We start from the raw sequence: 25,571 nt of genomic DNA, 5'->3' as shown, positions 1-25,571 counted from the left end.
TGGCATTTGATTCTTATCAAACACAACTTTATCGTACCTGAAATAGAGTTTTTAATCATAAACTCATGTAATTCACAAAAAGAGGTTCATTCATTCCGAGTCGGTGCGTGTGTGAGGGGCGTGGCTAAAGCGAGCGTGCACAGGAACAGTTTTGCCTCTTTTCTTTTACTTCTCTGCAAAGCCTCGACGTCACATTTGAACCTCTCTTTATGCCATGCTTTGGCTTTGGATCATGTCAGACGCTTTATGAACAGTAAATATGATATTTTATGACTTGACACAAGTGTTGTGCATCGATAAACAGGAAATAACTGCTGTTATAACTTAACGTTTGCTGGTTTTATTTTTGCACAGCAGTTTATCACAAGCCTATATTTAAGCCTCATTACCAGAAGGAAACGCTCCCATATTTATCTTTAAACGTGGAGTTGAACAAGGTTGTCTAATGTCTCTTTTTGGTTAAGCCACAATGTCTAAAAGGCCTTATGTCCTCCAGACCTGGGTTAGGGCTTTTACCGGAGTTTATTTTTCAAATGAGTAAAGGTTAGGGTTAGAATGATGAGGGTCAGGGTTATGGGTTAGGTACTGTACCTGTGTACCCCAGTACCTGTGTACCCCAGTACCCCAGTACCCGTGTTCCCCAGTACCTGTGTACCCCAGTACCTGTGTACCTGTGTACCCCATTACCAGTGTACCCCAGTACCTGTGTACCCCAGTACCCGTGTACCCCAGTACCTGTGTACCCCAGTACCTGTGTACCCCAGTACCCGTGTACCCCAGTACCTGTGTACCTCAGTACCTGTGTACCCCAGTACCTGTGTACCTGTGTACCCCAGTACTCGTGTACCCCAGTACCTGTGTACCTGTGTACCCCAGTACCCGTGTACCCCAGTACCTATGTTCCCAATCCAATTGAGAGCAGCAAGATTGGGGAACAATAATCAAAAGTTTACCCCAAACCTGTCAGACAATGTCTTCAGCAAAGAAGATGAGTGACATAAGCATTTGGACGATACCAATGATTTTTGAGCTGATCCGATACCAAGTAATACTATGGCAAATATTGCAATATCGATCCGATACCAATGCATTGAAACTCCTCAACTGTGAAGAATTTTATGTTGGCCATCATTTTCTTTCAACCTCAAAACTAATATGAATATCAAATATATATGCAGAAAACCTAAAATATGAACAATGTATTACAAAAAAATATGTATTCAAAAAAAGTATTGATACATTTTGATTCCTATATCGATATATCACTATTTGGTATTGATCTGCTCGTAACACATTTTCGGACATGAAGAACTTAAGAAGTTATTTGCTTTCCTCAGCAAACATAACACACACGTTGAAGCTCCAGTAGTTTTGACTTTCACTTGAACAGATTGGACCAAAACAAAAGCTCCGTCTTTGTTACAAACACAATGCACTTGATTCACTACATGAATAATCCGTCACTAATGTCGCAGTTATTTTATTACTTGGTTTACAGATTTTTAAATGAAATATATTGAACAGGCGGACGAAATATAAATATAATTTCAATTTCAGAAGATTTTTTCCTTATAAAACATTAATATAATAATTCAAGGAAATATGACGACAGGCAGGTAAAATATGAATGTCAAAGAACACATTTGATGAATTTGGCACTGAAGTCTGAAGAGTACGAACAGCGGAGTTGACATTTCAACAGCGTCCACTTTGGAGAGTCCAGAGGCGTCATCGCTGCTGCTGCATGTGATTTCATGACATGGAGCTCACAGAGTTTGTCGATATCTCCAACTGTATCATCCTCATCACCACTTGCATATTATTCACGACGATGTGGCCTCCAGAAAGTACGGTTATGCCAAACCATGCGCTGAGCCCTCTGAGCGCTGGCCACTGGGGTGACTCCATTTTAAATACCCATGATGCATCGCACATACGCACATAGCTTCAGTGCAATGCTTTCCAAAATAAATGACTCCCGCAGGATTTTGGTGAAAAATTGCTTCACGCGCTCTTATCGTTTGACTTATTACAGCTTTTTATATTTCATTTAATGTTATTTTGCGTTGTCGGCGGTACTTTATAGAAAAAAAGTATAATAATTAATTTTATTTATAAATTAGAAATCAATAATCTAAGTGCGGCGGATCCGTAAACCAAGGAATAAAATAACCGCGGCCTAAGATATATAACTATGAAAACAGTGAGCTCATATTGAGTTTGTGCAGCAACAACCAACATGTTTATGATTCATATTCAGAAATCATATCACAAGTCCATGTTCCTCCTGCTGCTGCATGAATATGGACTCAGTCTTTTCCCTGCTGCAGATTTGTGCAACAGTGTCCACAAAGAACTATTACTAGGTTATTATTATTATTCTATATTATTAAAGCAAATCATTTCTTATATTTTTTATTGTTTTCATTTTACGTAATGTTTGACTCTTGAATTTGGCCCACGAGCCAAAATGAGTTTGACACCCCTGGTCTATGGACTAGTGCTGTGCAGATCAATCCCACACATTTTGACACAGTCCATTTTCTTACATTTGGCAACAGTTTTGTCTCATTTGGTCAGCAGCAGCTCGTCTCCTGCTGCAGTGTGCTGAAGTCTTACCTGCTGCAGTGTGCTGAAGTCTTACCTGCTGTAGTGTGCTGAAGTCTTACCTGCTGTAGTGTGCTGAAGTCTTACCTGCTGCAGTGTGCTGAAGTCTTACCTGCTGCAGTGTGCTGAAGTCTTACCTGCTGCAGTGTGCTGAAGTCTTACCTGTTGTAGTGTGCTGAAGTCTTACCTGCTGCAGTGTGCTGAAGTCTTACCTGCTGCAGTGTGCTGAAGTCTTACCTGCTGTAGTGTGCTGAAGTCTTACCTGCTGCAGTGTGCTGAAGTCTTACCTGCTGTAGTGTGCTGAAGTCTTACCTGCTGCAGTGTGCTCAAGTCTTACCTGCTGTAGTGTGCTGAAGTCTTACCTGCTGCAGTGTGCTGAAGTCTTACCTGCTGTAGTGTGCTGAAGTCTTACCTGCTGCAGTGTGCTGAAGTCTTACCTGCTGCAGTGTGCTGAAGTCTTACCTGCTGTAGTGTGCTGAAGTCTTACCTGCTGCAGTGTGCTGAAGTCTTACCTGCTGTAGTGTGCTGAAGTCTTACCTGCTGCAGTGTGCTGAAGTCTTACCTGCTGCAGTGTGCTGAAGTCTTACCTGCTGTAGTGTGCTGAAGTCTTACCTGCTGCAGTGTGCTGAAGTCTTACCTGCTGTAGTGTGCTGAAGTCTTACCTGCTGCAGTGTGCTGAAGTCTTACCTGCTGCAGTGTGCTGAAGTCTTACCTGCTGCAGTGTGCTGAAGTCTTACCTGCTGTAGTGTGCTGAAGTCTTACCTGCTGTAGTGTGCTGAAGTCTTACCTGCTGCAGTGTGCTGAAGTCTTACCTGCTGCAGTGTGCTGAAGTCTTACCTGCTGTAGTGTGCTGAAGTCTTACCTGCTGCAGTGTGCTGAAGTCTTACCTGCTGTAGTGTGCTGAAGTCTTACCTGCTGCAGTGTGCTGAAGTCTTACCTGCTGCAGTGTGCTGAAGTCTTACCTGCTGTAGTGTGCTGAAGTCTTACCTGCTGCAGTGTGCTGAAGTCTTACCTGCTGTAGTGTGCTGAAGTCTTACCTGCTGCAGTGTGCTGAAGTCTTACCTGCTGCAGTGTGCTGAAGTCTTACCTGCTGTAGTGTGCTGAAGTCTTACCTGCTGCAGTGTGCTGAAGTCTTACCTGCTGTAGTGTGCTGAAGTCTTACCTGCTGCAGTGTGCTCAAGTCTTACCTGCTGCTCGATGCCTCGGCGCTGGTATCGTTGCTGTCCAGTGAATGTGCTTCGAAGGACATGAGTAAAGACTGGGAGAGACGAGGAGAGGACACACACAAGTTAAGGCATCGAAATTCAGATCATTGATGAGACCAGAGGCCCCTGGGAGCTTGAGGGTTCTTCAGTATCTTTGCTGTTCCTGCACTGCACTTTTCTGGACTGAGATGTCTGATGTTTTTCCAGCGATCTGCTGTAGCCACGCCTCCAGTTTTGGGGTCACTGGCCTGAGTGCTCTGATGACCACAGGCACCACTTTTTCCTTCACGTTTGGACCTTACCAATTTACTCCAAAGTGAACCAGTCAAAACCGTTGTCCTCAAACTTAAAACATCTTTTAAGTTTCTCTTTTTAAATCTCTTTTGCTGTGTCATAAAATGAAAGGAATAGAATGTTAATTCTTCTTAACCTGCAACCAGAGGCCCCCGATAGTGACTGATGTGGCCCTCTAAATTCGCATGTTAGAATGACCTCGTGTGGAAACTATATTCAGTGTCCTCGTGACCCACATGTGAATCCCAGGCAGGCTGCATCAGCTCTGACCAGTCTGACAGCTGCCATCCACACTTCACAAAGGAAACGTCCTCTTGCCTGCTGAAGGGGTTGTCATAGTAACAGCCACACATCCTGCTGGAGCTGAGAGGGCTGTCTGTCACTCAGTGGCACGAGGCCGTTGGGCCGAGGGGCTGTGGGGCTGCCTCAGAGCGTGAGGTGGTGCGTGTAGTGGGGTAGGCCTTTGCTGCAGCTCGGTGATTCATCCTGTGTGTCATTAGTTTGTCTCTGGGCTGAAGAGCTAAGAATAGAAGTGAGCTGTGAGAGAACACCAGGAGGAGCGCGGGGGGTCTGCCGTTTGTCGTAACACCTCCCAAATGTGAACATCTGAGTGTGTTTCTGCCTCTATTCACACGCACAAAGCTTCGCAGATCTGAGGACTACAGTGTGTGACCATATCATAAGTATATGGGTGATACCTGGGCCCATCTGTGGCTCAGACCGTGAGAGAAGCAGCTCTGATTCTGACCTTCTGGAGTGCCGTTTGTCCTGAGCACTGCAGCAGTACTTGTTGGTCCTTTTTCAAACAACCAATCATTAGCCACATTTCGGCTGGTTCACTTTCTTGCAGATTGGTACATTCCGAAAGTGTCTCCACTGTCTTAAGTGAAGCGTACCGGTCTATTTAAGTGAACCAAAGTGGGCCGATAGAGGTCTAGCTTCCAAAGTGGTCTGGCCCCCTTTCGGCTCCCAGAACACTATTAAGCGTGATGATTGAGAGTACACAGACTTGCCTGCTATACACGCGCATCAAATTACTGCGTCACTCCTCACTGCAGGTTGAATATTAAACTCGCGGACAGCGATGAACTGGAGCTTTTATTGGGGACAATTTGTGCCTTAAGTCTCTTTTTATATCTTTTTAATTACATTGTTATTTCCTAGTCTCTCTGGTTGTGTTCTGTTTCTTGTGTTTTTTGTTCTATGCGTTTTATACTTTAAAACTGAAAATAAGAAAAGAAAAACAAACCAATAATGTGGCGTAGAGGCTTTGCAGAGAAGTCAAATAAATACTGAAAAAGCAAAAGAGAAACCAGAAATAGTTTCCTGTTTACTCTAGCTGTAGCTACGTCTGACAGACACAAACTTGGAATGACTGAATGTCTCTTTGTACATTTCTGAAATCAGCCTAAAGATTGAAAAGTATAATTCAGGTATGATTTAGGTTTTATTTATTAAGAAAACGTGAGTTATGTTTGGTTGATGTCAGTTGCTGCCTCTGGACAGCAGGACCTGAACATGGAGACACACTTAGAACCATTAACAGAACCAATCCAAAGCGCCCTAAAGGGATCAGGGGTCTGGGGATCAGGGCCAGTCCAAATGTGACTTATAAACCAGCAATCACATACAAACAGGCTGTGTCATCTTCCCAAGCACATGCAAAGTTAGTTGCTCAACTGCGTCTTTTCAACAAATAATGATCAGGCTGGAAACATAATGAGACAGAGCTGGCTCCCAGGGGACAGTAGGCCTTGAGGACACGTTCACATCCTGGATAGCACACAACCAGCAGAGGGCGCTCCCTCTGGGGTACTCAAAGAGTTCCTGACCTAGATTTAGGAGGCTCTACCTGCTTATTGAGAACAGTCAAATCCCTTTTTTTGTTTTTGTTTTGTTATTATTCCTATGATGATTATTATGATGATGATGATTATTATGATGATTATGATGATGATTATTGTGCTGATGATTATTGTGCTGATGAGAGTGCCAGTGCAGTGTAGAGGGATGAGGGATGAGTGGTACCAGGAGGGGGAGGCTGAGAGGCTGCTCTAAAACAGGCCCATCATTAAGCAGCACTCTGGAGGGGCCGTGTTTGGAGGTCACTTTGAAACTCTGTCCTGGCCTCCTTTCTGCTTCGCACTTCACAGACACACTTTCTGCTCCAGCTTTAGAAACGCGTGCTTCCCTGTGGTACCCCCAGTGGTACCCCAATGTGGAACCCTCCTGTACTCCCCTTTGACCCCCTGTAGTACCCCCCTGTGGTAACACACAAACTACACCACCTTTAAAAATAATAACTATGTAATATGTATCTTTTTTCTTCAAAAAGCACATACTCTGAGATCCTCTCACACAGAGGCGTTAGGACAGAGCAGGGCAGATTAGACCTCTATAATCCTGGTCCACTTAAATGAACACACAGGAACCCGCCCTCCCCCCCTTTGTATGTGCATGGAGCCCCGCCCCCTGTGCTGCACCAGGAGGCCCCTCCCACCAATCAGCTGAGAGGAGCTGAAACGGTAATGAGTTTTTGGTTCTGAATCCCTGGAAACGCTCTGCGTAGTTTGGATTTAATGATCACTCTGGTCTAGCACACTATAACAGAGTATGTAGAGTACATTTTTATGATTATTTATAATTGTTTTAATGAGTCCTTTACTGTTTCTTCAAAAATAATGTTACTCAGAAGTACAAAGTAGTGATTTAAGAAAAGAACCAAGTAAGAGGGAAAGAATAATTAAAGATCCCATATCATATAATTTTTCCCGTTTCGTAGTCCTCCCTAAAGGTATATTTGATAATAATAAGTGTTGTGTAACACCCATAACATAATAGTTATGAAATATCACCCATATCTTGGACCCGCTCACAAACCCGGAAATGCAAACGGCTTAGTTTGAGATTGGCCCAATCTGGCTCCCCCGCCCACCCCGTGACGTAGTCTCAGCGAGTCCTTGTGAGTAGCCCCCGTCTATCTGTTCATCCGAGGAGAAGGAGAGAGTCTGTATTCTCGCTAAAAACTGCGGGAATCAATCAAAAAAACACTTTGGGCACATTTATGAGGCACCAATAGCTCTGTAAGAAGGTTAAAAGCTCTGAAAAGTCGACTTTGCATGATATGGGACCTTTAAGGAAACCACAACTAAGAGTAATTATAAGGGTAACTGTCTGGACATAACATTTTATTTACAATTTGAAGTTATTGTAATGTGAAGGACGGAACTTTGAATAATGCACAAAGGCTGGTATTTTCAAGTAATCTATACAAACATCCAAATGTATTATAGGAACGATCGATGTGTTCCCTGCAAATCAATAACTATACCTCCACAAAGACTATGCAGATGACCAGAAAAGTTACATAGTACAGCTTTAAATACAAAGTCGCCTGCCTCACAGTCAAAGAAGCTGTCCATTTTCAAAAGTGTGTGAAAAATGGTAAAAAGGCCAACCTCGATGCAGAGAGATCCAGGATCCACAGGTCTCTAAATATAGGCCGGCTCTGACCTCCTTCTCGTTCTGCTCGCGTCGTACCACTGGAGTTTTCTAGGTGCTGCGTGATTCTGTACGCGGGATATGAACCATATTCCCAAGGTTAAGAGCACAGTGGTTTGGGACTTGAGAAATCCCATGTGAACCCCAAACAAAAACATAATGTCATTTCAAATAAGATTCCATAAAACATTCAGCTAAATACGGATCATATTTAAAGATACACTTTGTAACTTTTCTAGTGCAGGCCTGCCATCCTGTCTCCATGCAGATGTCATCGCTTCACCAGTCCTGTCTCACAGCATTAAAGGGGCTGTACCTGGATTTACGGTATGGTAGCGTGTTGAGCTGACTCACCTGCACCGCTGCTGCAGAAATTGGCTTTAAAATTATCGTTTGACCCCCCTAATTCAAAAGAGGAAGAACAGAACATGAGTAAACTAAGAAGGCACAAGTCTGGTAACACTATGGGCCCTAAACAATCCAAGCTAACGGTCCACGGTCCCAGTGGAAAACAGCCCACCTCACAAGCTAATGAGGCTAAAACGGCTAGCGGGCCTTCCCTGTCGGAGAAACGGGGTCCCGCTGGCCCAGATAAAGATTCTCACAACTTCTTTACATCAAAAGGGGGAGAGAACACGACATCATCAGTTAAAGCTCATGATTTGTGAAATAAGACGCTTTTAGAGCCGAAATGATTGCTGCCTTAGCCACGGAGCTGAAAGTAAGCGGAGCACGCATGTTTGAAGCTGAGCAGCCAAGGTGACACTGCAGTCGAAGAACTATATATATATATATATATATATATATATATATATATATATATATATATATATATATATATATATATATATATATATATATATATATATATATATATATATATATATATATATATATATATATATATATAGAGATATAGATATAAGATACACATTTGATTGCCACTAAACACAAAACAAAATGTTGTTATAAAAAATCTTATTGTTCGTCATACAGGGGGGAACATAGAAGGGGATTTGCAATATTGATTTCAAACTGAATAGTTTTGAATGTAAGAATAAAGAGGTATGCACAACCGGTACATACCTCTTTATTCTTACATTCAAAACTGTTCAAAAAGGGAAAGGTTTTTACTCTGTTGAATGTGTCTGCTCCACCAAGGAATAATATCACTTTCTTTGCTGATGTCATGGACCTGATTGTAAACCACTCTGAGGGAACCCTAATTTGTGGCAGCGATTGCAATCTTCGCATTCAGCTACATTAGATATCTCAAACTCAAGAGGCTCTGGAGTTCTGTACCTTAATGAGGAATATAGGATTGATTGACATATGGAGGGAAGTGAACCTTAAAGCACACCAGTATACCCATTTATCGAATCCACATGCACAGACGGATCCAAAATCACTGCAGCAGACATAAGCACAACAGACTTACTATGCTCCTATTTACATGAATGTGGACCTGGAGGAAAGATGAAGAAACACACTATTGAGGTTCAATGCCAGTCTGCTTAAAGACCCTTTGTTTAAGGAAAAATGTCAACAACATTAAGACTTATCTGGAGGAAGATCTTACTGGCCCATCCTCTGGGATGCTTCCCAATTACTCTTGAGAGGACAAATTATAGCCATAGCCTAAGAAAAAAGAAACTAAGGGAGAAAAAGCTAAATGATCTATTTTGGAAACTTGGAAAACAACAAGCTGAAAGAACAATTTTAGAAATACGGAACAGGCAAAATGATGTAGTCTTACCTAAATAAAACCAAATCCAAACAGCATTTGAACTCTTTTATAAAAAAATGTTTTCCAAAAATTACATACAATAAAGAAGATTATATGAATTCCTTTCTGGACACCCTCATTTTGCCCGTTATGTCAGAAGAACAAAATAAACAATTAGGAGCTGAAATAACAGTTTTGGAAATAAAAGGTGCAAAAAGAACAATAAAGTGGGAGCGATGGCTTCACCTCAGAGCGGTATAAAGCTTTAAAAGACACACTTACTCCTTTCCTTTTGGCAACTTTAAAAAATATATATTTTTAATATAATTAGTAGAGTGGCTGCCTGAATCATCAACACATTTATATAATTTTGATATTCCCGTTGGGAGTTCCGATTTAGAAGCTTTAACAAATAATTCTATCAGTGGGTTATGGTGGTCACTGCTTTTCCTAATTTCTTGGTTATAATAACTCCTTATTTGTAAATATCTATACAAAGCCAAATTGCTCTTTCAACACATCAAATCTTTCCATGTGATTATCTTTTACAATCTGATGATAGACTTTTCAAATCTGTGCTATTAGGTGCAAACCTAATTCATAAGCCATCCAGTTGAAAATTTGAATATCTTTGTTTAGGTTTTGTGTTTTGATTAGTTCTTTCCACGTTATAAGTACAGATTTTACCCAGGGATTCTTAACCTCCTCCATATGACTCAAGCGTCCGTCATCTGCCAGTAAGGCCTGTACAGGAATCCCCGGCACAACATTACTCTCAATATTTTTCCATTGCGCTTCATATTCTGGGTCACACCAGCACAGCACGGCTCTGATCTGAGCTGAAACTAAGCAATTTTTCAGATTAGGCAAACCCGAACCTCCTTTTCCCTTTGATCGTTGTAGAGCTTTGAACCGGATACTTGGCTTTTATTCCTTGCCATACAAATCTTGAGATTGTTTTAGGCCATTTATCAAACAACCGGTTGGGATAGGGACTGGGATAGTCTTATAACAGATAAATAAATCTGGGCGGAACATTAATTTTTATGGTTTGCTTTGACCTACACTCAAGCATGGGAGCAAGGGGTTCCCAAAAAGATAACGTTTTTTGTATATTCAGTTTGTATCCAGACATCGGGCCCATTTTTTTAAGGGATGGAAATTTCTGGATTGAGCAGGGCTGTGCCTGGTCCCTCCTCCTGTTTGCTTTGTATTTTGAACCATTGGCCAAATTTATTAGACAATCAAAAACAATTCACAGAGTTATAATTGATGGGACGGAACATAAAATGTCTGCTGCAGATTATGTTATATTGTGTTTGACCAAACCAGACATTTCTATTCCCAAAGAATTTTCTTTAAAAAATGGGTCCAATGTCTGGATACAAAATGAATGTACAAAAAACTGCGCCACTGCTTCAACTGAACTGTCCACTATAGACTCATTCTCACGTCTGTGCTTTTGAAACTGCTTTAACACAAGCTGAGGGGATTAAATGGGTCTTTAAGATGTTTATAAAAAATACAAATAAGAGAGTAAAGAGGCATTCAGTTTTCCCCAAACTGACGGTTGCACAGGTTGGGTTTTATTCCAATTCGGAATTATTATTATAGTATAATAATGTCTAAAATAATACAAGCACCTATTTATAATGACATATTACTGTGTTATTATTACTGATAATAATACTAGGCCTACTACTATCAATAATGACAATATTTCATAAATCATGACCTCCCCCCTACTTCAAACTGGGTGATGCATCTTCTCCTGTCCCAGACTTTTGTGAGCCAAGACCTGAGCATGAGCCATTAACAGAAGCGTTCCAAAGGCATCAAGTTTTAATGTGAAACCTTTATTTATGTATTCTATCTAAGGTTAACATGTAGAGGAAGAATAGACTCTGATTATGACAGCAATGTTTTGTGAAAAGTCCCTATATATCAAACAAGTGGCTAATTGTTTGTGTCTGATTATATTCATGTCCCGGTAAGTAAATCAGATTGATCCCTGGTGTATCAATGTAAACAGATTTCTAATGATGTGCCGTGTTGTGTTTCCAGTAACTGCCCATGCTCCCTTGCGGCGGCTCTGGCCCGGGCCACCACAGACAGTGTCCTACAGATGGACATGTCCCAGCTGAGTAAGACCCAGGAGGGAGCAGACCTGCCCCGTAAGTGTCCAGACCTCTGGTCCATGTGAACATATAACTGACAGTAGTGAGGTAGTGTTATGCAAAATGTACTTTTCTGATGTCTAACCAAACAAAATGATCAATAGGAAGAATGAATGATAAAAAATAATAACAATGCAGTGCAGTTTCTTCATGGCTGCATTTATTCCATTTTCTTTGTTCTTTTCCAGTACTGACAGTCTATGACATTCAGAGACATCTAAAAAGGGTAATTACAAAACAAAGTCCAACAGAAGGTCAAAAAGGTCATTAAAGGTTTGGCTTTGTACCAGGAAACTGGCATGTGGCAGCTGGAAGTCTCCTGAAAAGGTCTTTTGAAAAGAGGAGAAAATAATTTGCAATTATCAATTTATTTGTAATTATTGTTAAATATTATTTAATAATTAATTATGCCGCTCAAACATGAAAATAAAGAAGAAGAATTAAAATAGTTCGAGGCACAGCTGAAAAAGCTAATAGAAAGTAGCTTAATTGGTGTGCTTCTTTCCACTATTTAATGTTTCCATTTCCACTATTCTGTTTGAACTTAAATTGTAACTATTACATTCCAATATCGATCTATACACATGTATACATGCACATATACACCGAGGAGAAACACTATTTTCAGTTCAATCGGCTGATGGAGCATGAAGGCACAGCTTTGTCCCCGAGCGAGCTGGAGAGACGGGCACTAGGCTCGGCTGGACTAGACTTTTGTGGTGCTCATATATAGACTTATTTGTGTATAAGATTAAATTAATACAATAATATGTGAGATTATGTCCCCAGTCACTCTGGTGGAGCAAAGGGCACAGGACTTGTCCAGACCCGCGCTCGGTCTCACGTGTGCGGACTTGCGCTTCTGTTGGTTTTGGTTGAGGCTCATATCGCACTGTACAGATAAGCACAAAATGGCTGAAATATTCCTTTATAGCATTATTACATTGTACGTTTCTAATCTTTTATACCTAACATTGTGATTTTGGGTAACACTTATAATACTTACACCTTAATTGACCTTTATAAAGCATGATCAAAGACTTAATTAATAAAAAAACAAGTTGTTTATTAAGAATGAGTTAGGCTTAATAACTACTTAATTAATACCCTAAACCTAATCCTTTATGAACTCTTTATGAACTCTTTGTTCATTAAGAATTAAGTCTATGTTTATGCTTTATTAAGGGTAATTAAGGTGTAGTAATTATAAAGTGGTACCTAATTTTGCATATCCCCATAACAAAAATGTTACAAATATTTTGCAATATATTTCCCATATCTACTCAAAACTAATTCAAAGTAGCTGTAGGAAAGTGAGAGCCACATTATTAAGTAACGCTTTGAGTGTCCAGTGGAGGTAGAAAAGTGCTGTAGAAATGGCACACTTTCTGTTAGATGAAGTTGACATTCAGCCCCCTGAACCCCCCTGAACCCCCCTGAACCCCCCTGAACCCCCCTGAACCCCCCTGAACCCCCTTGAAGCCCCCTGAAGCCCCCCTGAACCCCCCTGAACCCACCTGAAGCCCCCTGAACCCGCCTGAAGCCCCCTGAAGCCCTGTGCCTGTGTGCTTGGCAGAGGTGGAGTCTGAGAAGCTGGCCCGTCTGATCTTTAACTGCCTGTTCGACACGTGCAGCCAGTGGGTGAAGGAGCTGCCCTTCCAGCGCCGCCCACAGCCCTACTACGAGACCTCCATCCACGCCATTAAGAACATGAGACGCAAGATGGAGGACAAGCACGTCCTCATCCCTGACTTCAACACGCTCTTCAACATCCAGGTACTTTAGAAAGGTCTTTTTCTTTTTAACCATGCAATAAATAATTTACGTTTACAAGAAAACCAAATCGTGGGCCAACTCAAATTACAACCTGGGGTTCTCATTGTTTTTAGAATGTAGTTATGTCAATTCTTAAGCTCAAGAACACAAGAAACACGCTGGAAACAAAGTTCTATATTCTTATATAAACAATACTTTTTAACAAAATTAGACACTTGAGGGGGAAATAACTTTTTTGATTGCTTTTCTTAAACTAAATTTATAGTTATAATTTTGCTTATATATTTGCATAAATAACATAATGAACATAAGTTGAGCACTACAGAAAATCTGTAGACTTATGGATTATATAACGTTGTCAGGAGAACTGAGTCTATAAACAGTGTTACAGTACTCACTGTGTTATGTAATGACTGACAAACATAAGTGTCCCCACTGGACCAAGAGCGTGTAAATGTGTCTCACTGTGTCTGGTCAGGACCAGGAGGAGCAAGCCTTCTTCGGAGTCTTTGATGGACACGGCGGAGTGGATGCAGCCAACTACACAGCCACCCACCTCCATGTGAACCTGGCCCACCAGGAGAGCTTCAATCAGGACCTGGGCGAGGCCCTGTATCGCGCCTTCAGACTCACTGACGAGCAGTTCGTCAAGAAGGCTGCACGGGAGGTGAGAATCAGCAAGTTGGATTTATGAATTTAGTTCAGTGATCGCTGTACTAGTTTTGAAGGATATGTTGACGATAGAACATATCCTCCAAATGTGAGAATAGGGTTGGCCTAACCCTATTAATATCCCAGAAGATCAGGCAGGCGGAAGCCGGCTACAAGAAGAAGATGGAACATCAGCTGCAGCAGCAGAACATTCAGGGAGTGTGGAGCATCTCAGCCTTCAAAGTCCCCCCTGTCCAGACGGAGGGGGACCTACAGTGGGTGACCGAGCTATTCTCACTTTCTGAGATTTGATCGATCACCCGCCCCTCCCCCTGCACAGCTGCATGCTCCCTCTTCCACAGCTGGACAATGGCCTGCACCCGTCCCTCTTCACACCTCTGCTCCGGCCCATCAACTTTCCACTCCACCCGGACTCACCCATCCCCCCAGCACACAGTCCCCCTGCCATCCACGGACTGTCACAGCAGCACAGGTGAGGAGTGAGCTGAAGAGGATTAAAGTGAGGAAGGCAGCAGGACCTGACGGCATCAGCCCCAGGCTCCTTAAGTCCTGCGCAGATGAACTGTGTGGAGTTATGGAGCATGTCTTCAACATGAGCCTGAAGCTGAGGGTGATACCACAGGTCTGGAATACCTCCTGTCTGGTACCTGTGCCAAAGAAAAGACACAGCGCGCCAAAGACCTCAACAGCTTCAGGCCGGTGGCTCTCACGTCCCACCTGAAGAAGACACTGGAGCGGCTGGTCCTGGACCACCTCCGCTCCACCGTAAGCTCAGCCATGGACCCGCTGCAGTTTGCATATCGGTCTGGCATCGGAGTGGAGGACGCCGTCATCTCCCTGCTGCACCGCTCTCTCTCTCACCTGGAAAAGCCTGGCAGCTCTGTGAGGATTCTGTTCTTCGATCTTTCCAGCGCCTTCAACACCATCCAGCCGCTGCTCCTGAGGGACAAACTGGAGACGGCTGGTGTGGAGTATGACCTGGCAGAGTGGATCCTGGACTACCTCACAAAGCGACCCCAGTTTGTGAGAGCCCGGGACTGTGTGTCTGACACTCGGACCTGCAGTGTGGGGGCGCCCCAGGGCACCGTCCTCGCACCCTTTCCCTTCACCCTCTACACTGCAGACCTCAGACACGACACGGACAGCTGTGTCCTGCAGAAGTTCTCTGACGACTCTGCTATCATCGGACTCATCACGGACGACGATGATGCGGAGTACAGAGGACTGGCGCAGGACTTTGTGGACTGGTGTCAGCGGAACCACCTCCTCATCAACGCGGGGAAGACCAAAGAGATGGTGGTGGACTTCCACAGACACCACTCTACTGCCCCCTCACCAGTGAACATCCAGGGAAGGGACATTGAGAGAGTGGACTCATACAAGTACCTGGGTGTTCATCTGAACCACAAACTGGACTGGACTCATAACACAGACTGTACAGGAAGAGCCAGAGTCAGCTCTACCTCCTGAGGAGACTTAGGTCTTTTGGAGTGACAGGGCCACTCCTGAAGACCTTCTACAACTCTGTGGTGGCATCAGCTCCTGTAGGTGTGGTTTGCTGGAGCAGCAGCATCACAGAGAGGGAGAGGAAGAGGCTGGACAAAGTCATCAAGAACTCCAGCTCCGTCCTGGGCTGCGCTCTGGACTCGGTGCAGGAGGTGGGGGACAGAAGGGTCCTGGCTAAACTCACATCTATGCTGGACCATAAGTCTCACCCCCTGTAGGACACTCTGTCCGCTCTGGAGAGCAGCTTCAGTGACTGATCCACCCTCGCTGTGTGAAGGAGACGTTTCACAGGTCTTTCCTTCTGCTGCTGTCAGACTCTACAACAAACACTGCTAGCCCTGAACATGTGTAACTGTCATACCCATGTGCAATACTGACATACTAATAATACGCAATAATGTCATGTTCATGTGCATATAACTGCTGTAAATAAGAGTGTTTACTTTTGCCACTATTATTATTATTTCGTTAATTTTTAATTTTTTATTTGTTTTCTCTTTTCTCTCTATTCCTTAAAAGCTTCCTATAAGTTATCTGTTCTTTTACTTCTGTATCTACTTGCGTTGCAACACCGAAATTTCCCCATTGTGTGGACAAATAAAGGCATAGCTTATCTTATCAATACCCAGTACTTTATATGGAACAATTACAAGCATAACAACAAATATAGCCGCAAGCGGCAATGATCGGCCCTCACCACGCCGCAAGAGGAGGGGGCGCTAACGCGCCCCAATTGTCCTTTTATTACATCTACTGCTGAATCTGTGACGCTGTCACATCTTCTCCCCTTTGTTTTACCATCAAAAAGTAATTTTATTTTGAATTCTTGGCAAAATGTGCGGCTTCGCCGCTTAAATAAAAATGTGTATAACTTTTATCCCTGAAGATGAGTCTCGCCAAATTTCAGGTTCATAGGGCTAACGCCCTAGGAGGAGTTTGTGAAAGTATAAAGTGTAAGAATGTTCTGGCGATTTCCCCATTGGAATAACATGGGAGGTCTTCGCTACGGCAAAGCTGTAACAATTATGAAATGGGTCATTGACTTTTTTGATGGGGATGCCAAAATTGAGTTTTGTGTCAAATTTCGTAAAATTTTGCTAAACTAAACATTTAACCTCCATATAAAATCTGTAGGGGGCGCTGTGGCGCCAAATTAATTTATTTCACTTCAAGTAGGTTTAGGGCAAAGAGTTTAACAACTGATTCTAATTTGACGCAATTCGGACTTTTTCTGCGCAAACGGCAGCAAATTTTAAATTTGGGACATTTCTGAAATTCTAGCTATAGTTTGCGGCTTCGCCGCTCAGAGACCGTGACAGGTATCAATGCCCTGGGAGGAGTTCGTAAAAGTACCACGTTTGGAAAAACTCCCGAGTCATGCTTAGCCATTTTTGAACCAATATGGCCGACATTTGGTTGGGCGGACGGCGTTTCCGTAATAATATTTTTTACTTCTCTTGTCACCATCTACCTCTGCGCCAAATTTCATGATTCTACGATCAGATCGTTTCCTATCTCTCAATGCATTTTTGGTACATTTGGGGGCGCTGACGCGCCAATTTTTTTTAATATTAGAAAAGGGAGATAGCCAGAATGTAGAGAGGAACTGTCCCAAGTCTCATGTGCCTAGGCCAAAGATTAAGAGTTTCAAGTTTTTTCTTTTTTGAACTAGTCGGCGCTGTTGCGACGGGCGTTCTTGCAACCTCCATTTTATTCGAGTTCGGGCCGAGCCAATCGCGTCTATGTCTCCATGTGTGACATTCATCACTGTTAGGGGGTCAAAAATGCCCGAGTTGTGGCAAAATTTTACCATGCAAAACAATATTAAGAAACCAGGCAAGAACAATGTCTTGATCCATTCCATTCTGGAAGGCTCGAGCCAATAATATTCCGATGCGAAAACAATGTTTCCCATTTTTCAAATATCATAAACTATACATTTTTGGAAAGCGCTCGTGCTTTCCTACCTCATGGTGCGGGTCCCTGGTCACTGACTGGTACTTTCGTTAATTTTGTGTTTTTGGCCCTCTAAACAGTAATAATGTTAAATTTTTGCATTACATGCTTATATGCAAGGAACATGCAAGAGTGCGCGTTTAGTGCGCACTTTTGCACGGGCTACGCCCGTTTACAACGGTAATGTTCCATTTTCCTACTACTAATTAGTATGTACGGGACGTGCATGAATGGAGGAGTGCGTTAGTGAGTGTTTGGAAGTGGGCGAGCGCTTTGCGCTCGATTTTGTGCGCACTACGTGCGCACTTTCGCAGCCGTGCCTTACGGAACTAATAGGCCTTTTGCCAGCTTGTGGCGCTCGGGCCTAATTCAGCTCTGTTGTCTGGGTTTGCTGGTCCTTACTAAGTCTTTGTTTTTTCCAGCACCTGCGCTGTGGCACGACGGGTGTGGTGACGTTTCTCCGGGGGCGCACCCTGCACGTGGCCTGGCTCGGAGACTCTCAGGTCATCCTGGTCAGGAGAGGGCAGGTGGTGGAGCTGATGAAACCTCACAAACCTGACAGAGAGGTAATAAAAGACCGCCTGCACCCACCACTGTGGCCTCTGACAGTCTGACATTCAGGATGGTTTTGAATGGTTTCACAGTTTCTACCATGGATATCTGAAGTGTATATGTTTTAGTATTGCTGTAGTGGTTCAATGAAAATGCAGAATGGAGAGAGTGGACACCTGTCTTGTGCCTCTGTGCAGTGTGACTGTGGTATTTGCACACCTGCCTATGCTTGCAAATGCACTTGTAGATGACAATAGTATTATTAAGACGGACCAAATGCTATACAAATGTATTTGAGGGGAGAGGTCGAGGGCAGCACCTCTGCCTTTCTATGGCCAACTCTCACCCCAAAGTGCCCATAACACTGATAAACCTGAATACATAATTCAGGTTCTTACGTACGACTTGTGACAGTGAAGCATAATTTTCGGCCCGTGCAGGATTTGGGCTCTGCTCTTTCTGATGGTGTGCTGTTTGGTACAGGATGAGAAGAAGAGGATTGAAGCTCTGGGCGGCTGTGTGATCTGGTTTGGCACATGGAGAGTGAATGGCAGCCTGTCTGTCTCCAGAGCCATAGGTAAGTGTCACACAACTGCTGTCCTGTCTCCAGGCTGCAGTGAGGTTGCATATTAGGTAACATGAGGCTGTGTCTGTTTGTCAGGTGACTCTGAGCACAAGCCGTACATCTGTGGAGACGCAGACCGCAGCCTGTTCCCTCTGGACGGCTCTGAGGACTACCTGATCCTGGCCTGTGATGGCTTCTGGGACACGGTGGTCCCTGAGGAGGCAGTGCGGGTGGTCAGTGACCACCTGAGTGAGAACACAGGCGACACCAACATGGTGGCACATAAGCTGGTGGCCTCAGCACGTGATGCCGGCTCAAGTGACAACATCACTGTTATGGTGGTGTTCCTGAGGGACCCGCGCTGCCCCGCCCCCACCAGCCTCGACGAGGAGGAGGAGCCTATGGCAGAGCAGGCGGAGCCAGCGGAGGAGGAGGGGGCAGGGGAAGAGGAGGAGGAAGAGGAGGATGAAGAAGAGGGAGGGAGGGTAGAGCGGGCAGGGGAGGGAGGCACTAATGCAGAGCAGGGAGTGAAGACTCGAGGCAGCTGGCCCCTGCAGCAGTGCTCGGCCCCAGCTGACCTGGCCTATGAAGACCGCACAGACTCTTTCACAGACAGGACCACCCTAAGCCTCCTGGGACCTCCACTCCTGAGCCGCATCTTCCCACCCAGGGGCCCGGGGAGAAAAGCAGAAAGACCCCTGCCACGCCAGCCCCTGCTCTGGTCTCAGGAGCTGGGCTCCACGGACCCCCTGTCCTCCTTGTCCTTTCTCTTTCCACAAACAGCAGCGCGGCTGTGCCCAAGGCAGGGGCCTGGTTCAGCCCACAGGCCAACCCACGAGCGCCGGCGTCTGCGAAGGGCCCTGCTGGGGCCCGCTCCCCATGCTTTGCCCCACATCCAACCCCCCGCACCCCCGAGTGGGCACAGGCACGGAGCAGCGCGCCCTCACCTGCTTCTGGATACCTCCATCTGAAGCCCACGAGCCCCTCGACAGCACAGTCCCCGCTTCAGCTCCACACGTCTCAGATGTTTCTCACACGTCTCAGATGTTTCTCACACGTCTCAGATGTTTCTCACACGTCTCAGATGTTTCTCACACGTCTCAGATGTTTCTCACACGTCTCAGATGTTTCTCACACGTCTCAGATGTTTCTCGCACGTCTCAGATGTTTCTCACACGTCTCAGATGTTTCTCACACGTCTCAGATGTTTCTTAGACGTCTCTCAGATGTTTCTCACACGTCTCAGATGTTTCTCACACGTCTCAGATGTTTCTCACACGTCTCAGATGTTTCTTAGACGTCTCTCAGATGTTTCTCAGACGTCTCTCAGATGTTTCTCAGACGTCTCTCAGATGTTTCTCACACGTCTCAGATGTTTCTCACACGTCTCTCAGATGTTTCTCACACGTCTCTCAGATGTTTCTCACACGTCTCTCAGATGTTTCTCAGACGTCTCTCAGATGTTTCTTAGACGTCTCTCAGATGTTTCTCACACTTCTCTCAGATGTTTCTCAGACGTCTCTCAGATGTTTCTCACACGTCTCTCAGATGTTTCTCACACTTCTCTCAGATGTTTCTCACACGTCTCTCAGATGTTTCTTAGACGTCTCTCAGATGTTTCTTAGACGTCTCTCAGATGTTTCTCACACGTCTCTCAGATGTTTCTCACACTTCTCTCAGATGTTTCTCACACGTCTCTCAGATGTTTCTTAGACGTCTCTCAGATGTTTCTTAGACGTCTCTCAGATGTTTCTCACACGTCTCTCAGATGTTTCTCAGACGTCTCTCAGATGTTTCTCACACGTCTCTCAGATGTTTCTCACACGTCTCAGATGTTTCTTAGACGTCTCTCAGATGTTTCTCACACTTCTCTCAGATGTTTCTCACACGTCTCTCAGATGTTTCTCACACGTCTCTCAGATGTTTCTCACACGTCTCAGATGTTTCTTAGACGTCTCTCAGATGTTTCTCACACGTCTCTCAGATGTTTCTCACACGTCTCTCAGATGTTTCTCACACGTCTCTCAGATGTTTCTCACACGTCTCAGATGTTTCTTAGACGTCTCTCAGATGTTTCTCACACGTCTCTCAGATGTTTCTCACACTTCTCTCAGATGTTTCTCACACGTCTCTCAGATGTTTCTCACACGTCTCTCAGATGTTTCTCACACGTCTCAGATGTTTCTTAGACGTCTCTCAGATGTTTCTCACACGTCTCTCAGATGTTTCTCACACTTCTCTCAGATGTTTCTCACACGTCTCAGATGTTTCTCAGACGTCTCTCAGATGTTTCTCACACGTCTCTCAGATGTTTCTCACACTTCTCTCAGATGTTTCTTAGACGTCTCTCAGATGTTTCTCACACGTCTCTCAGATGTTTCTCACACTTCTCTCAGATGTTTCTCACACGTCTCTCAGATGTTTCTCACACGTCTCTCAGATGTTTCTCACACTTCTCTCAGATGTTTCTCACACTTCTCTCAGATGTTTCTCACACGTCTCTCAGATGTTTCGCAGACATCTCAGAGAAACATGTTTCTCACATGTTTAGTGGCTCCTCTGTGAACTGAATGTGCATTTGTTTTGACACAGTGTCCACTCACTGACCACAGGACCACATAGGGCAGACACTCAGCAATAAATGCTGCGCAAACTCTTGTTTGCTCTAATTTGAAGCTAGTTAAATGTTTAGTTTGAGTCAAAGGTCAAACTCCTGTATTTCCATGATTAGAAATTCCATAACCTAGCGCTTTGATTCATGCTGCTCACCACTGATGTTGCCATTTGTCCTGCCTTTAGTGCTATAAAGGGATTATCCATGTTTTATTTCTATATTAAGAAGTTGTTCGTCCTCAGTGCGTAGGTAAACCAGGGTCATCTCTGTAGACGATCATTCACTCATGATGATGATGAAAACTTGTTTTATTCTAGTTATGATTCTAGTTATTATAAGCCATAATTCTACTGCCAGGAGGCAGGCGTCCTCTGTGGAGTCTGCTGCGTCTGTGTGATTCAGGGACAGTCCATATCATTCTGCATTAAAGGTACTGTATTGTGTTTCTGAAGTGCAGCGCCCCCATCCTGCTCCGAGGCGTAAGTGCAGACATGTGCCTTTCATTTGACTCCAGTCACTGAGGTTCATTTGAATTTAGGAGAAAGTCCAAGCATTCTGATGAGAGACGCTGAACTGACCCGCTCTGCACCAGCCGCACTGACGCCCCCTGTTGGACATCACCCCCTCACTTCCACAGCCCCTGTAACAAAGCAGCTCGCTTTTCATCCGTCCATTGTGGTAAAGTCTTGTAGCTATTTGGGAGCGAGAACATTCAAATAATTCTATATAAACAGTTCAGAGGTTAAACCCCGCCCCACTGGGTCAAGATGTCAATCCACTGACATTTTGGGGGTAACCATTAAGCAAAAGTCTCAACTCGCCTTTGTAATAACACTTTTATAGCCTTAATGAAGCATGAACAAAGACTTCAGTTCATAATGAACAAGCAATTTATTAAGAATGAATCGGGCTTAATAACTACTTATTTATACTCATAACCACTAAAGTACCAAGCCTGAATCATTCTTAATTAACAACAAATTATGAATTAAGACTTTTTTCATGCTTTTTTAAAGCTAAGATAGACTTATCTTAAAGTTACTATAAACTCTTCGCTGAGAAATTGAGGAAGGAGTGTTCCTCTTCTTTGTGTGTGCGCTCAAAACGGCTAAAAGCAGATGAGAATCCAGGCTGCCGCTCCCTTCAGTACATACTATGGTCTAACCTCCCGACCCGGGTGCAGCCCGACCTTCCGACCCCGGTGCAGCCTGACCTCCCGACCCCGGTGCAGCCTGACCTCCCGACCCCTGTCAGGTCTGACCTCCCGTCCCCGGACAGTGCGGCCTGACCTCCCGTCCCCGGACAGTGCGGCCTGACCTCCCGTCCGCGGACAGCGCGGCCTGACCTCCCGTCCCCGGACAGCGCGGCCTGACCACCCGTCCCCGGAGAGCGTGGCCTGACCTCCCGTCCCCGGACAGCGCGGCCTGACCTCCCGTCCCCGGACAGCGCGGCCTGACCTCCCGTCCCCGGACAGCGCGGCCTGACCGCCCGTCCCCGGACAGCGCGGCCTGACCGCCCGTCCCCGGACAGCGAGGCCTGACCGCCCGTCCCCGGACATTGCGGTCTGACCTCCCGTCCCCGGACATTGCGGCCTGGACAGGTCAGGCGTGCGGTCTGACCTCCCGTCCCTGGACAGCGAGGCCTGACCTCCCGTCCCCGGACAGCGAGGCCTGACCTCCCGTCCCCGGACAGGTCAGGCGTGCGGTCTGACCTCCCGTCCCCGGACATTGCGGCCTGACCTCCCGTCCCTGGACAGCGCGGCCTGACCTCCCGTCCCCGGACAGGTCAGAAGTGTGGTCTGACCTCCCGTCCCCGGACAGCGAGGCCTGACCGGCCGTCCCCGGACAGCGCGGTCTGACCTCCCGTCCCCGGACATTGCGGCCTGACCTCCCGTCCCCGGACAGCGAGGCCTGACCTCCCGTCCCCGGACAGTGAGGCCTGACCTCCCGTCCCCGGACAGCGCGGCCTGACCGCCCGTCCCCGGAGAGCGCGGCCTGACCTCCCGTCCCCGGACAGCGCGGCCTGACCTCCCGTCCCCGGACAGCGCGGCCTGACCTCCCGTCCCCGGACAGCGCGGCCTGACCTCCCGTCCCCGGACAGCGCGGCCTGACCTCCCGTCCCCGGACAGCGAGGCCTGACCGTCCGTCCCCGGACAGCGCGGTCTGACCTCCCGTCCCCGGACAGCGCGGCCTGACCGCCCGTCCCCGGACAGCGCGGCCTGACCGCCCGTCCCCGGACAGCGAGGCCTGACCGCCCGTCCCCGGACATTGCGGTCTGACCTCCCGTCCCCGGACATTGCGGCCTGGACAGGTCAGGCGTGCGGTCTGACCTCCCGTCCCTGGACAGCGAGGCCTGACCTCCCGTCCCCGGACAGCGAGGCCTGACCTCCCGTCCCCGGACAGGTCAGGCGTGCGGTCTGACCTCCCGTCCCCGGACATTGCGGCCTGACCTCCCGTCCCTGGACAGCGCGGCCTGACCTCCCGTCCCCGGACAGGTCAGAAGTGTGGTCTGACCTCCCGTCCCCGGACAGCGAGGCCTGACCGGCCGTCCCCGGACAGCGCGGTCTGACCTCCCGTCCCCGGACATTGCGGCCTGACCTCCCGTCCCCGGACAGCGAGGCCTGACCTCCCGTCCCCGGACAGTGAGGCCTGACCTCCCGTCCCCGGACAGCGCGGCCTGACCGCCCGTCCCCGGAGAGCGCGGCCTGACCTCCCGTCCCCGGACAGCGCGGCCTGACCTCCCGTCCCCGGACAGCGCGGCCTGACCTCCCGTCCCCGGACAGCGAGGCCTGACCGTCCGTCCCCGGACAGCGCGGTCTGACCTCCCGTCCCCGGACATTGCGGCCTGACCTCCCGTCCCCGGACAGCGAGGCCTGCCCTCCCGTCCCCGGATAGCGCGGCCTGACCTCTCGTCCCCGGACAGTGCGGCCTGACCTCCCGACCCCGGGCAGTGTAAGCCGCCTCTGCCTGCTGCCCTGAGCGTTCTTCAGCACTGTATAAGCAATAATCTCAGCGGGAGTCCAGCAGGCGCTTGCTTCCCCTGTAGTGGCTGCGTGACTGAGCGTGTGGGCAAAGCTGTTGGTCAGGACGCGGTCAGGAACCCTCGTGCCCACGTGTGTGCCATGTGGCGAGCTGATGTGTAGTGCAGGGGCCAGGAACCCAGCTCAGGATCAGAAACAGGACCGCTCCATCACTTTAGAGAAGAAAGAGGTTGTTCTCAGTATAAATGCGATTGTGTGTGTTGTATGTGGATTATTTATCTGTAAATATTAAAGCCTAAACCCTGGCCCTGTCTGTGTTTGCTTCCTTTTAGTTCATTTAGGTGGTCGAAAGTATAGTATTTATTTTTTATTCAATCAAGAATTTTTGCAGATCCAAATCATTTAAAGTGCATATTACAGGTTCTAGTTTTTCTAATTATGACTTAGTTTGGTGAGATCAAACCTTTCTATCACAGTTTTACATCAATCAAGTTGCAGTTTATGAAGAAAAATCGATCAATAAAATAATACATCATAAAGTTCTACTACAGAATCCCTCTGTGATGTCATCAATAAGCGACATTTCATCCAAAATGCAGAAACTTGGCTGCTAACCTGTGCCATCTGCCCCTCTGACCACCAAACATTCATTCACATAGCACACTCAGTCTGAGGCACGCTGGGTGAAATGACAGCACCAACAGTAACACTGTTCGGGCTGAAGGTGGGATCAAATCACCCTCAGGTTATAAGTAACTCGCTCCACGCCAAAGAAGAGTCCGGGGCTCCAAACCCACAAGCCTGGCAGGGGCCAGGCTTCTGTCAGACTGCCTCAGGGCGGCTCTGTTCACTCTGGGCCAACAGAGGCATTTTCAGAGCCATGTGGTGAAAAACAAGAAACATACGTGTACAGAGGTAAGTGGGGAATCTATTGTTTTATAAGATAGTATCCAAATCACTGAATTGAAATGAAACATTATAAAATAGAGTAAAATTATCATAAAGATTTGAAAAAAATAAAATAAAGATATTAATTTGCAGAGTAATTGCTCAAACAAGAGCATGATGTGTTGTCTCTGCTTCTTTATTTTCGGTGGTTAAGTTACAGTCCATTCACTTTTATGCGGTTCTTTTACGGCAAAAATGGGCCGGTGGGCCAAACTTGGCCCTTTGGAGGTCTGATTTGCCCATGGGTGGCACACGCCAAGGTCTTCACCTCACAAGTTTAAGATAAGATAAAATAATCCTTTATTGTCCCACATGGGGAAATTTCATTGTTGCAACGCAAAGGTTCCATAACATGCAAAATCGACTTTTCAGAGCTTCTAACCTTCTTACAGTGCTATTGGTGCCTCATACATGTGCCCAAAGTGTTTTTTTTCTAATTGATTCCCGCAGTTTTTAGCTGGAGAACAGACTATATCCTTTCCTCGAATCTGC

At 46.1% G+C, this 25,571-nt stretch overlaps 1 protein-coding gene across 1 annotated transcript in view; it reads left to right on the top strand.

Moving 5' to 3' along the window:
- The window catches only part of ppm1e (protein phosphatase, Mg2+/Mn2+ dependent, 1E), a 23,529-nt gene extending 4,006 nt beyond the window's left edge, over positions 1-19,523 (top strand). The window contains exons 2-7 of the mRNA XM_072446993.1: positions 11,398-11,507; positions 13,087-13,286; positions 13,765-13,953; positions 17,843-17,986; positions 18,456-18,549; positions 18,634-19,523. Coding sequence (XP_072303094.1) covers positions 11,398-11,507; positions 13,087-13,286; positions 13,765-13,953; positions 17,843-17,986; positions 18,456-18,549; positions 18,634-19,508 — 1,612 coding nt within the window. The 3' untranslated portion in view covers positions 19,509-19,523. The remainder of the gene's footprint in view (positions 1-11,397; positions 11,508-13,086; positions 13,287-13,764; positions 13,954-17,842; positions 17,987-18,455; positions 18,550-18,633) is intronic.
- The last annotated feature ends 6,048 nt before the right edge of the window (positions 19,524-25,571 follow it).

This window comes from Eucyclogobius newberryi, unplaced genomic scaffold (genome assembly GCF_026437365.1).
Source record: "Eucyclogobius newberryi isolate DKJ021-1_F unplaced genomic scaffold, fEucNew1.0.hap1 SCAF_15, whole genome shotgun sequence".
NCBI classification, from domain to species: Eukaryota; Metazoa; Chordata; class Actinopteri; order Gobiiformes; family Gobiidae; genus Eucyclogobius; species Eucyclogobius newberryi.
This window is presented reverse-complemented; position numbering and strand designations above follow the sequence as displayed.